This window comes from Petaurus breviceps, unplaced genomic scaffold (assembly GCF_028583685.1).
Source record: "Petaurus breviceps papuanus isolate PSGF00001 unplaced genomic scaffold, PetGlider_PUasm1.0 400, whole genome shotgun sequence".
Lineage (NCBI taxonomy): Eukaryota > Metazoa > Chordata > Mammalia > Diprotodontia > Petauridae > Petaurus > Petaurus breviceps.
This window is the reverse complement of record NW_027186316.1, coordinates 4,444,031-4,456,337: the sequence shown is the minus strand read 5'-3', so window position 1 is coordinate 4,456,337 and position 12,307 is coordinate 4,444,031. Positions and strand designations below refer to the sequence as shown.

The 12,307-nt window shown below is 46.0% G+C and overlaps 1 protein-coding gene across 1 annotated transcript in view; it reads left to right on the top strand.

Moving 5' to 3' along the window:
* Positions 1-246: 246 nt before the first annotated feature.
* The window catches only part of IRS4 (insulin receptor substrate 4), a 35,907-nt gene continuing 23,846 nt past the window's right edge, over positions 247-12,307 (top strand). The window contains exon 1 of the mRNA XM_069100422.1: positions 247-4,255. Coding sequence (XP_068956523.1) covers positions 610-4,255 — 3,646 coding nt within the window. The 5' untranslated portion in view covers positions 247-609. The remainder of the gene's footprint in view (positions 4,256-12,307) is intronic.

Below are 12,307 nucleotides of genomic sequence, written 5' to 3'. Positions count from 1 at the left end.
CTCCACTCCGCAGTCCCCGTCTCGTCCCTAACCTCGGCGCCCCGCCCAGCCTCGCCCACTGAGCCAATCGGGGAGCAGGCTCCCGCCTCCCTCCTCCCCGGCCCGGGACAGCTCCCGCCCCCTGGAGCCCTTTGCAGCAACCAGCTCGGGCCGGCGTGACTGGGGAGCCCCACCTCCTTCCGCCGTTTCCCGGGCCTCGGTTGGCCAGGATAGCTAGTACTGGGCGGGGGGGCCGAGGGACCGGGGACCGCCCCTTGGTCACTCGCTTTTACTTTCATACACTTACACACTTGCACACTCACACTTACACACACTTGCACACACGCCCCGACACCGACACACACGTACATACATACATATACACCTCCGCGGGAGGCGGCAGCGGTGGCAGCAGCGGCGCGCTAGCTCCTCTGCCTGAGTGGCTGGAGCCGCCGCCGCCACCGCCGCGTGAGTCCGCGGTCACGTGTTGTTTTGCCTGCTGCTGAGCTCTGTGTGTAGTGGGCGGGGGAGGGGGTGAGACGTGCGGCGGGAGCGACCCTTCTCCCCTCGTCCTCCTCCTCCCCCGCCCCCTCCGCCCCGCCGGGCCCCTTAAAAGGAGCCCGCAGCCCCATGGCGAGTTACTCCGCCGCTGGGGAGCGAGGGGTACGGAGGTGGCGGCTGGAGCCCGAGACTGAGGCTGAGAAAGAGACACCAGCCCCGGTGCCCGGTGGCAGTGGGAGCGGGAGCGGCAACAGCAGCGGGAGCGGGAGCGGCGGCAGCAGCAGCAGCAGCAGCACCATTACCATCACCATCACCAGCAGTAGCAGCAGAAGCAGCGGCAGCGGCTCCGGCTCGGGCTCGGGCTCCGGCTCCGGCTCGAGCTCCGGTTCGGGCTCCGGCTCCGGCTCCGGTTCCGGCTCCGGTTCGGGTACCGGTTCCTTCTCCTTTGGCAGCCGCGGCAGCGGCAGTGGCAGCGGGGACATCGGTAGCGGCAGCAGCAGAGGCAGAGGCATCGGCGGCATGTGGAGGGGCGCAGAAGACGGCGCCCGCTGCTGCTCCCCGGATCGCGGGGACCCGGGCCTAACGCAGCTGCTCCAGGCGGCTGGAGACGATGTCCGCAAATGCGGCTACCTGCGGAAGCAGAAGCACGGTCACAAGCGCTACTTCGTGCTGCGAACGGCCAGCCGCCTGGCCCCGGCGCGCCTCGAGTACTACGAGAGCGAGAAGAAGTTCCGCAGCAGCCTCCGCGCCGCAGCTGCGGCGGCTGCCGCCGCCGCCGCGGCTGGCCCCTCCTCGGGCGCCTCCGCGGGCGCGCCCCCCGCCGTGCCGCCCAAGCGCGTTATCCCCCTGTACCAGTGCTTCACGGTGAGCCGCCGAGCCGATGCCAAGCACCGCCACCTCATCGCCCTTTACACCAAGGACGACTACTTCGCCATGGTGGCCGAGAGTGAACAGGAACAGGAGAGCTGGTACCAAGCGCTGAGTCTGCTGATGGGCCAGAGCAAGACGCGCAGCTCGGGCACCGGCACCGGTGACGGCGAAGACGGCCCCAGCGGCGGCGACGGCGCGGCCACCGATGAAGGGGGTGCTGCCGCCGGCGGCAGCGGCGGCGGCGGCGGCGGACCCGCGGTAGGTGAGGAGGTAGACGAGGAGGGAACCTTCAAGGAGGTGTGGCAGGTGCAGGTGAAACCCAAGGGGCTGGGCCAGAGCAAGAACCTGAGCGGCATCTATCGTCTGTGCCTGTCCAGCAAGGAGGTGCACCTGGTGCGCCTGAACTCCGATGTGGCCAGCGTGCAGCTGCAGCTGCTCAGCATCCGCCGATGCGGCCACTCTGAGCACTTCTTCTTTCTCGAGGTGGGCAGATCGTCATCCATCGGCCCCGGGGAGATCTGGATGCAGGTGGACGACTCCGTGGTGGCTCAGCATATGCATGAGACCTTCCTGGAGACCATGAAAGCCCTCAAGGCCTTTGCTGATTTCAGGCCCCGGAGCAAGAGCCAGTCGTCCTGCACCAACCCCATCTCTTTCCTCTCCACCAGGAGGCACCTGGGCTACCTGCAGCCCTGTCTGGGGATGTCCCGCAGGTCCCGCACCGACAGTATGGCCAGCACCCCGCCCTCCTGCAAGGGCAACACCTACCGATTCCGCACCTCCAGCGAGGGCGAAGGCACCATGGACAGACCCTTCAGAACGGTCACCGGAAGCCTGATGCAGCTGAACCCCGGCCGAATGATGGCCCGACCCGAAGGCGGCAGGTACGTTCGTGCTGCGTTCAATGCTTGCTGTCATGCTCGCTCTGCCTCCCTTCCAGTGTCTCCCTTTCCCACCGGGACCAGCCCAGCCCCAGACACCGTGGCCAGGCCTTCGAGCTCTATGTGTGGGTCCCCGGGTGATGGAAGCTTTGTCTCCTCTGATGAATACGGATCCAGCCCTGGAGACATGAGGTATTTCCGAGTGAGAAGCAATACCCCGGATTCCCTGGGCAACACACCGCCCATCCGAGAAGAGCACCGTTTCAACGAGTACATGTCAATGAACAAACAGCGCGCAAATGAAAGTGCCGGGGGTGATCATATGGAAGCTGAAAAGTTCTTTAAGAAAAGAACTTTTTCCCTGCCTAAGCCAGCAGCTTTAATAACCATGCATCAAAAAACAACCCAAACTACTCCTTTCGATGAGGATTCTGCTAGCAACCCCAGGCTGTTGTTTCCTTCTGAGTCGTCCCGGTCGAGAGAGACCCCCAAACCCGAGTTCGGCGAGAATGGGTCCAACCGGAGCCAAAGCAGAAACAAAGCTGAGGATGAAGGCTACATGCCTATGATGCCAGGAGTTGCCGCTTCTCTCAAAAGCAACAGTGATTACTTGCCAATGGCTCCTAAAAGTGCTTCTGCCTCCAAACACAACAGTTCCTGGTCATCCTCTCAAAAGGACTCTCGAGGATACATGATGATGTTCCCGAGAGCTAGCCTGTCACCTGGCAGAAGAGGGTTCACTTCCAAGGGAGCTAGTAATAAAGGTGATGATAATGAATACATGGATATGTCCCCCGGGAATCCCATGGCTCCAAAGCAGTCCCATGAGGCACATTCTCTGCACCCTCCCTCTTTCTCCAAAAGTCTGAGCTCGCTCTTCTCTCTGCCAAAAAGTTTCAAAACTATCACCGAACAGAGTGACGACAGCGACTATGTCCCGATGGCATCACCTGGAAGACTCCTAAGCACCGTCTCTGAAAATGTCCCAAGGGCTAACAATGAAGCCTTACCACCTAAGGACCTTCCTAAAGCTCCAACTATAAGAGCTTCAGACGGAGGATTCCCACCGAGGAGGGCTGCAAGACCTACCAAACTTCCCCTTGGCACAAGAGGAAGCAGTGTTCCGAGAATATATGAGCGTGCCATGGAAGGGGACAGTCCTGGTGAGTACATCAACATTGACTTTAGCAGAAAAGCAAGCAATACACCGTATTCCCTCTCTGCCGAATGCTCCCCGTCTTCATTCGGCTCAAGCAGTGACCACACACACTCACCCTTTTCTGATTACGTGAGTTTCGCCATTGATGTTAACTCACCAAAAGCTGCAAAGGAGCTAGCCAATTCCTTAGCAGTTTCAGGTTCCAGCCTCCCTCGAAATCAGCTAAGTGTGGACTGTGCTAGACGACCACTTGGTGCTGCTGCCCGCATTAGCACCCCAACTAATGTGGATGACGATTACACTGAAATGTCTTTCAAGCCAACAGCAACAACAGCCGTGCCTTTTGCTGCCCAAAGCAACGAACCTGTCAAAATCGATAGCCCTTCTTCTGCTGTAAATCGCCTTCACATTGCCGACACATCTCCTGAGGGCAGCACCTTCTCCCTTCCTGACTTCAGTCCTGAGCCAGAAGTTGTCCCGAAGGTGGGCCGGCCTGACCCACAAGGCAGAAGACGCCACAGCTCTGAAACTTTCTCTGCTGCAGGAGCTGTAGCCACACCTTCCTCTCTCTTTTCTGATAGCAGAAGGCAGACTTCTGCATCCTTTGACAGCATCTGGTTCAAATGCGGTGAAGGTGCTTCTGATTCTGAGGAGATGAAGATGTCCAGGGTCACTTCAGCTGGCTTTCAGAATGGTCTCAACTACATCGCCCTGAGTTTACGTGATGCAGCTGCTAAAAGGGAGGCCAGCTCAGCTGCTCCAAATTCTCACCAGGAGAATGGTGCTTCAGCTCCGGACAGTGGCACTTACGTAAGCATTGACTTCTCCAAAGGTGATATCTTCAAGTGTACTTCTTCGAAAAAAGGTTTGTGACTTTTGAGTCATTTTGGTGGAAGTGGGCATAGTAGTATTTGGCAATTTTATTATTGAATGTATACGAGAGCAGAGGTATTTAGCCTGTCTCTGAAATATTTGGGGGATGTGAGCTATACTGGTAATTTTTGCCATCATTAAGAGAAGGCTGAATTCAGGTTTGATTATTTATTTACCAGCTTGTAATCTTTATTAAAATTTCTATTTTAACTTAAAACAATATTAGAATGTGAAGGCCTAGATTCTCTACATGATTGTGCCTTATTTTAAGTAGTTCAAACTCAGGGTTGTGGTGTTTTCTTGCATCTTCTTACTAGAAGATGTGTGGGGGGAAAATCACAGTGTTAGAAACTTTTTTCAGTTTTAAAAGGCTAAATTTTTGTGTTCTTCTGTTGATCTTCATGTTGCAAATATTTGTTGGGATTTAATAAGGCTTAATATTATTGAGCAGTAATCAACTGTGTATTTAGCACAGCGTCTGGCATTTAAGAAATGTGGATTGATTGATTGATTATTGATTTTGGGTGGCTAACTTCTCATTTGAAAGATTCATGATGACAAGTGATTATTCTGTTTTCTCCCATGGCGTATAAATACAATAAAATCCTAATTATTGTCATTGAGAGAGGAGGAAATGTGGGTAATCAGGTAATCAATTTTATTTTTCTGCTGTGGAATGTATTTTGTTTTGTTTTGTTTTGTTTTGTTTATTGGACTGGGAGTCAGAAGACCTGAGGGGCTTTTGTTTTATTTTTTTCTTTTACAATTCTCTCTTTGCCAATATTTTGTGGTGTGATTTAAGGAAAGTGACACAATTGCTCTGTGCCTCAGTTACCTCATCTGTAAAAGTGGTGATTTACCTCCTCCCCCATCTGTCTCAGATATGTGGATTAAATGAGATGTGAATAGTATTTGAAAAGTTAAAACACTATAAACCTTATATATAAGTGGTCTTACGATTGAATATACAGACAGGTCATCTGGGAATTAGCTTCAAACAAAATAATGAAGCTACAGTGGGAAGACCTGACTCAGGTTTTCTAGTTTTCCCATCCTGCCCTCCTAGCTCAGCACACTCTGTGTTGCTGGCAATAGATTACTCTTCTCCCAGGCATCAGTCTATGAACTGTTCTCTTTGGCTCATCCTGCAAGAGGAAAGATGGTTAAGGGTTTAGATTTCAAAAAGCTTCCCTGCAGGCTCCATGTAAAGTAAATAGAACGGAGTAGGAGATGTTGAGACGTCAATAGAGCAGGGAAGGCAGCATCAAACTTGAAAGCCTGACTTGCCAGTGGATCAATGTGGATAATTGGAAAAGGGCTTGTGTTCTCTTCAGTGTTACAACATCACAATCTGTCACTTAATAGGTGATATGATTGGCATACGCACACACACACACACATATATATATATACATACACACATACACAAATACATATGTGGCTTTAAGGTTTATAAAGCACTATAAATCAATTCTCATTTATTCCTCACAATAACTCTTTGAGGTAGCTACTCAAGGTAAGATCACTTAGGCCTAAAGGCATCTTAAGAGATTTAGTCCAGCCACTTTATCTGACAGATGTGGAAACTGAGGCCCAGACAAGCAATGATTTGCCCAACCCTGAAGGGGCAGTAAATTATAGAGCCACTTTTGGAATCAAGATCCTCTGACCCTAATCTAAATCTCTCTCCACTGGACCACTCTGCATTATTTTCCCCATTTTGTAGATGAGGAGACAGACTGAGAGACTCTTAAGGAGCTTGCCTGTGGTCACTCAGCTAATAAGTGTCAGGTGGGATTGGAGCTAAAGTCTCTCCTGACCCATCTGGCCCTCTTTGTACTATGTCACATTATCAAGATGTGATTTTTCAAGTAGCTTTCGTTCTCTTGCTTTCTCTCATTTACACAATTTTCTAAGGAGGAGGAATGGATGGAATCCAGCAGTTTTTATAACAGAAAGCCCCTTTACTTATGGTTTTAGCTTTGTTTGACTTGTGGTGTGCTCTTGTGATTAGTACTGTTTGGTCAAGTAGAACATGTTGGGTCCTGAGAACATGTACCCCCTTTTTTAGATACATCTAGCACGGGTGCTTTCCCCCAACACATATAATTTAAAGAAAATAGTATATACAGAAGAGATGTATGAAAGCAGATCAATTAAAGGGTGATACTTAGCATGGCGAAGTGATCTCTAGTAAACCAAAGGATTTAGGGCAGGGCTTCTCAGGTAGATTTGAAATGATTTTGATTTGAACACAATTTCTTGGATCCTCAGCTTTTGAAAACAGCAAGAGAGTTGTTGTCAAGAGATGGTTTGAAGATCGCTGCAATTCCAGTGGTATACCACTGGATTTCTTACTGAAACACTTGTGGAAGGATTTCATGTTTAATTCTTCCTGTCCCCTACCAATGCTCTGACATCCCCAGGTTCACCTGTTGAGGAAAAGGTCATTTAGCAGAAGTTGGGAGGCAAATGTCTGCTGATTCTTGCTTGCAAAATTTTCTTTCTTTTTTAATGAAATGCATTTTTCCGACTGAGGAAAATCTGAATTCAGTCGTCAGAGGATAAAATGACAATTGTACTCATGTTGAAGCTTCTACAAATTTCATAGAATCACAGAATCTGAGTTGGAACAGACCTCAGAGACCATCTAGTCCAGCCTGTATTTGAAGTAGTCCTTCTAAATGATACCCACCAAGTGGTCATCTGGCCTTGGCTAGAAGAAACACCTCTGTTGATGGGGAACGTCCCGTCTCAGTGGAGAATGGAAAAATAAGCACAAACTCTGGAGTCAGTGAATGTAGGTTCAAACCCCACTTCTGATATTGACTACCTATGTTATTTTGGGCACCTCCCTGGGCCTCAGTTTCCTCATCTGTAAAGCAACAGGGTAGAACTAGCTGTCCTCTGAGATTACTTGCAGCCCTAGATTTACAGTCCTTTGTTCTCTCAAGGCAGGCCTTTTCATTTGGGGATAAGTCTAGTTGGTAGATTGGGATTTATTTTTCCTTCCCCTTCTATCAAGCTTAAATTTGCCTCTTTTCAGCTTCTATGCATTTTTCTTCATTCTCCCCTTTAAGGTGAGGGAAAACAAGACTAATTGTCTTCCATATTGAAGACAGCCATCGGTTGTCTTAACTGAATCTCATATGGCATAGATTTAAATCCTTTTACTGTTCTGGTTGCCTTCTTATGCACCAGTTTATCAATATCCTTCCTAAAATGTCATACCCAGTGGTAAACCATATGTGGTCTAGCCAGGATGAAGTATGGACCACTCATTTGTGCAGACCTGGACATCATTCCTCTGTAATGCAGTTGAAATTTGCATTATCTCTGTGTTGCCATAGTTGGCCACACCTTTTTATACTTTTGAGGTTGATTTTTTTTTGTAATTGAAATGCATTTATCTAAATTAAATGGCATCTCTTCTAAAATTCACAGGATTTACAAGCTCTGTAGATTGTGTTTCATGCAAAAGTGATTGGTTTTGATGAAATGAATGCAAACCCAAATTTTCCAGAGTTACCTTGTAGCTCAACTCTGTAGCATTAATATTCCCTCAGGGTGCAGAGTTGACCTTGGCTTGATATACTCTGTCAGGGTGCAGAGTTGACCCTGGCTTGATATAAAGTATTCAGTGGAGAACAAGGTCTGGCAGGTTCTAGTTTGTTGCAAGGTGACAGATATGGGTTTGGTAACAGACTAGATGTCTGTCAGAGGATTTGCCTAGGCAAGGTCAGAGGTGCGTCACTCTAGGTTAGCCTTGGGGTAGTGAAGTTTTCAGGTGTAATAGCCCAAGCAGGCTATTTATCAAAGTATAGAGGAGTTACAATTTGCTTCAGTGGAGGGACTGTTACACCAACAAAAGCCTGGAGCCATCCAAGAACATAGCACTTAAACAGAGTTTCTCCCTATGAGATTGAGGAAATTTGAAATATAGAAAGGCTAAGTGACTTGCCCAGTTAGTAAATCATTACAGTTGAGATTCCGACCCAGGTCTCCTAACTCCCCAAGTCCAGCATTCTGCGCACAATGCCACAGGATTGGGAGTGGGAAGGAGATTTGATGCATGAAATTACTTTAGATTTTTGTGCAAAGGAATGTGATAACAATGTTGATTGTATAAATTATAAGTGTAGTGATACAGTGGTTGAAAGTGAGCTTTAAGAAGCATTTTTATTATCAGAGAATCCAAATGAAAACATTCTTAATTACCATCCTTAGGTGAAGAGTATTATAGCCCTTAGGCAGCAAAAGTACAGAATCATTTTTCACTCAGCTTCTTTCTCTCAGTCTTCCTGTCCATTTACAATGGCACCAGAAACATGCTTTCACTCCCTGTATAACCTTAGGCCAGTCACTTCCCCTCTCCCTGGGTCTCAGGTTCCTCAGTGAAAAGATTGGACTAGCCAGTCTCCCTGGTCCCTTGCATCTCTAAGTAAACCTATGAGAATGGAAGAAGAAAAAAAATCCAAACTATAGCTGTTACATTAAGCCAAGAATCTTGGTGTTAAGCATGTCAAGCGTTCATTTTGATTTCTTTCTCTAGGATATTTAACCTAAACCTGAACTAAAATTCTTTTATAGCCAAAGTCACACTTTCTAATCTGTTTTATTTATGTCATATGGATACCTAAGTATTTTAAATTGTTTTACATGGTCTTATTTTAATCATGACCTCAAAAGGCAACGCTTGTGTGTGAAGTATTGAGACTGATGTTCTTGGGTGGCTGATGGAAATAAGCCTCGTTGCTCTATAGTCAACTATTTAAAAATCTCTCCTCACAGCCTTCTTAAAATGTATGCATATTAAAAAATAAAATGTATGCCTATTGAAATTTCCAGTACATTTGGAAGATCCTTCATGGAAGATTTATGGAAGGAAAGGGACAACCCTCATGCGTATGGTTCCACTGGTAGAAGTACTACCCACCTCAGTGAGATCCCGGATCCATCAAAGCCTGAATGAATAATTATCTTTATTTCAAGCCGGCTAAAGAGAAACCTAGAAATATTATCTGGCCTTAATCTTTAAAACAAAATTTAAATTAAATGATCCAAAAGCATTTATTATCTTGAATAGTCTTTTAAACATCTAAAACGAGTAGATTGTAACTCAAGCACTTGGAAAATTTTCATTTTTAATATGGTTATCTGCACTGGCGAACCCACTATTCCTGTGCTCCTAATGTCCTGATATGATATAGAACCAGTAGTTTCAAACAATATGGAATAGAAAATCCCCCCCCCCCATTTTCCTTCCACATCAGAGGATGATAGAAGAGAAGTTATTCCTTTTGTGAAGGGCAAGAGAACCGATCAGACGAGACAAGTGGTCTTTGTATATTATATAGGATCTCTAATCTCATTAATTTGGGGATTCCTTCCAACAATGCAGATCATAATTCATTCAAATCTACCTGTCCTATACAATGCCAAAGCCTCCCCTAAATTCATAGTGGATCCACCCAACATGTTGGGGGCCTTTTAATTTTCTCTTGATATTGCAAGGATACTAAAGGAGCATACAGGTTTTCCATTGATTACCTATTGCCATGCAAAGAGCCCATCTGTTTTTTAGAGCATACATTTCTTTGAAATCCTGGTTTGTTCCACATTTACGATGCCCTTCTCAACTGTCTTTTGGGGTCATCTTTCCCCATCCTTCTTCATGAGATTTACAGATGAATTGCTATTAGTTGCCATAGCACTCTCCTTTGCAAATAAGTCAAATGTTTGCAGACTAAGGCAGTTTTTCAGTTATTTTGGACTCTTCATTATGGCAACAAGTTTATCAGTTAAGCCTGTATATAATTGTAATCAGCGTCAATGCCCTTTACTCCATTCCTTTCCCATTTTTTCATCAATAACTTGTTTAAATAGGTCAGGATGAAGTTGTTTCAATTGAATGGTATTTTTTCTCATTTTTATTTTTCTAACTTTGTTTGAATTTTGGTATTTGCTTTAACAAGACGGTAGTCTGACTTTTCACCAACAACTGATTAAGGGATGACTCTCGAATAGGTAACAAGTCACTTCCTGTCTATTAAATATAATCCATTTCTTTTGTGTGTATGTGTGATTCAGTGCCCACCATTTTCTGATTCTTTTTCATGAAAAAAAAGCATTTATGAGGTATAGGTGTGAGGCTTGTGTCATTTATGAGCCTTTGGCCATTCTTATTACTTCCTCCTGAGCCTGGAAATAACATTATGTTTTTCCCCCTAACCTTATTTACCCCACCCCCAAATCTTCGTATTGGAGGGGAAAGGTAAGATCTCCAAAATCAACATTTTAGCCAATAAAATATCAGACATAAAGTGGCATTCTTTAGTATTTGATTTAAAAAGTGGTTCATTACATTATCCTGGCTAATGAAATTTTGCACAGGTCAAATCCTGTTATAGCAGAGTATAATGGCAGTGTCAGACTGCTTTCTCCGTGCTAAATTTATTCACTAGAAATACCAATATGACAAAAGTCTCACTGTAGCAAAGATTCTAAGCTCAAATTGATAGCCTATTAATTTCAGACTATAGTCCATAAAACAAATAATTTTGATAATTTATTGTGAGGTTTTTGAGTTTCAGCCATTTTTAAAAAGAGTACTTCACCTTTTTAAAGGGTACTTATAAGTAAAATCCGTGTGTTCACAGTTGTTCTAAGGGAAAGATTTGAGCCAGTCCCTCCACCCCCACTAAAAAAAATTTACTTTGTAGTAAAAAAAAAAATTATAGTCCCTGATAAGTGTTTGAACATTTTCATGGTCAGCCATTATAAAACATTCACTTCAGCCTCAGGATCCGATGCAGATTGACTCTCCCAAATGCCAGATGTTGGAGCATTGACACTCCCTGCCAGGTCCATGCATACCTTGTTGCCTGAAGCAGCAGTTTTCTCTGAGGAAGCTTCTTCAGGAAGATCCTTGGAGCATGGACTGTGTGCCCTCGCCCAAGGCATCTTTCAAGGTGCTTTTTGACAAATTAGGAGGATCCTGAGGAGGCCTGGCATATAGATGGGTGTTCCCCAGTTTGTGGGGGCTTCAAGAAACCCACAACCCTATCAGGTATCAGAAGACACCAGCTACGAGATTCACTAATCTAAATACCCTTCCATTTTTTGAAGATGTGCAAATAAAGGAATCATACACTGCTCCTAGAAGCTGGGAGTCACTCTCATTTGCCCAGGGACCTTTGTCTAGTTGGACATCCCTGTGTTGCTATAGTGATAAGAGCGGACATTTAGCGCTTTAAGGTTTGCAGAATGCTTTACATTTTTTTTTATTTGATCCTCGCAACAGTGCCGTGAGGTAAGCACTACAAGGTATCACCACTATTTCTCAGATGAAAAAATGGAGCCTTGGGCAGGTTAAATGATTTGTCCATGGTCATGTAGCTAGTATCAAAATCAACATTCGAACCCAGGACCCAACTCAGAGCCTAGCACTCATTCTGACTATCACTCTTCTGACTCACACTATCCTGACAGGTTAGGACTTGGCCGTGAGGTACAGAGGCTTCCGCAGCCTTCCTCCAGTATTCCAAGGACAGACCCAATAGCTGTGTCTTCTTGCAGGAGCTAGCTGTATAAAATTTCCTTTCCCACCTCCTTGAAGCGACCAACATTTTTTAACAGAAGTGCTCTAGAACTGTTAGCAAAGATCCGACAGAGATTCTCCCACTGGGGAAGGTGGGGAAGAGGGTCGGGAAAAGACCCCAGCAAAACTTGTTATAGTAACTATGACCCATCTTGGAAGAAGATTAACATGTAACAAGAAGCCATGAAGATCACGGCTTAGTGACTGCTGTTACATTGTTGACTTCAATCCTGCCGTCCAGTCAACTGGAAATGTTTTTGTTATAATGGAAAAGGACCTAGTGGAGGGGGCAAGGGAAGGACAGTACTGTACTTCCTTCATAGCAATATGTTTTCATTCTAAAGGGATCACCTGAGAACTTTTACCACAATTAGGCTTTTAATCATAGTAGCAAAAGGATTTAACCTATAGAGGAACTGAGAGCTTTAAAGTTAGCTTGTGGAA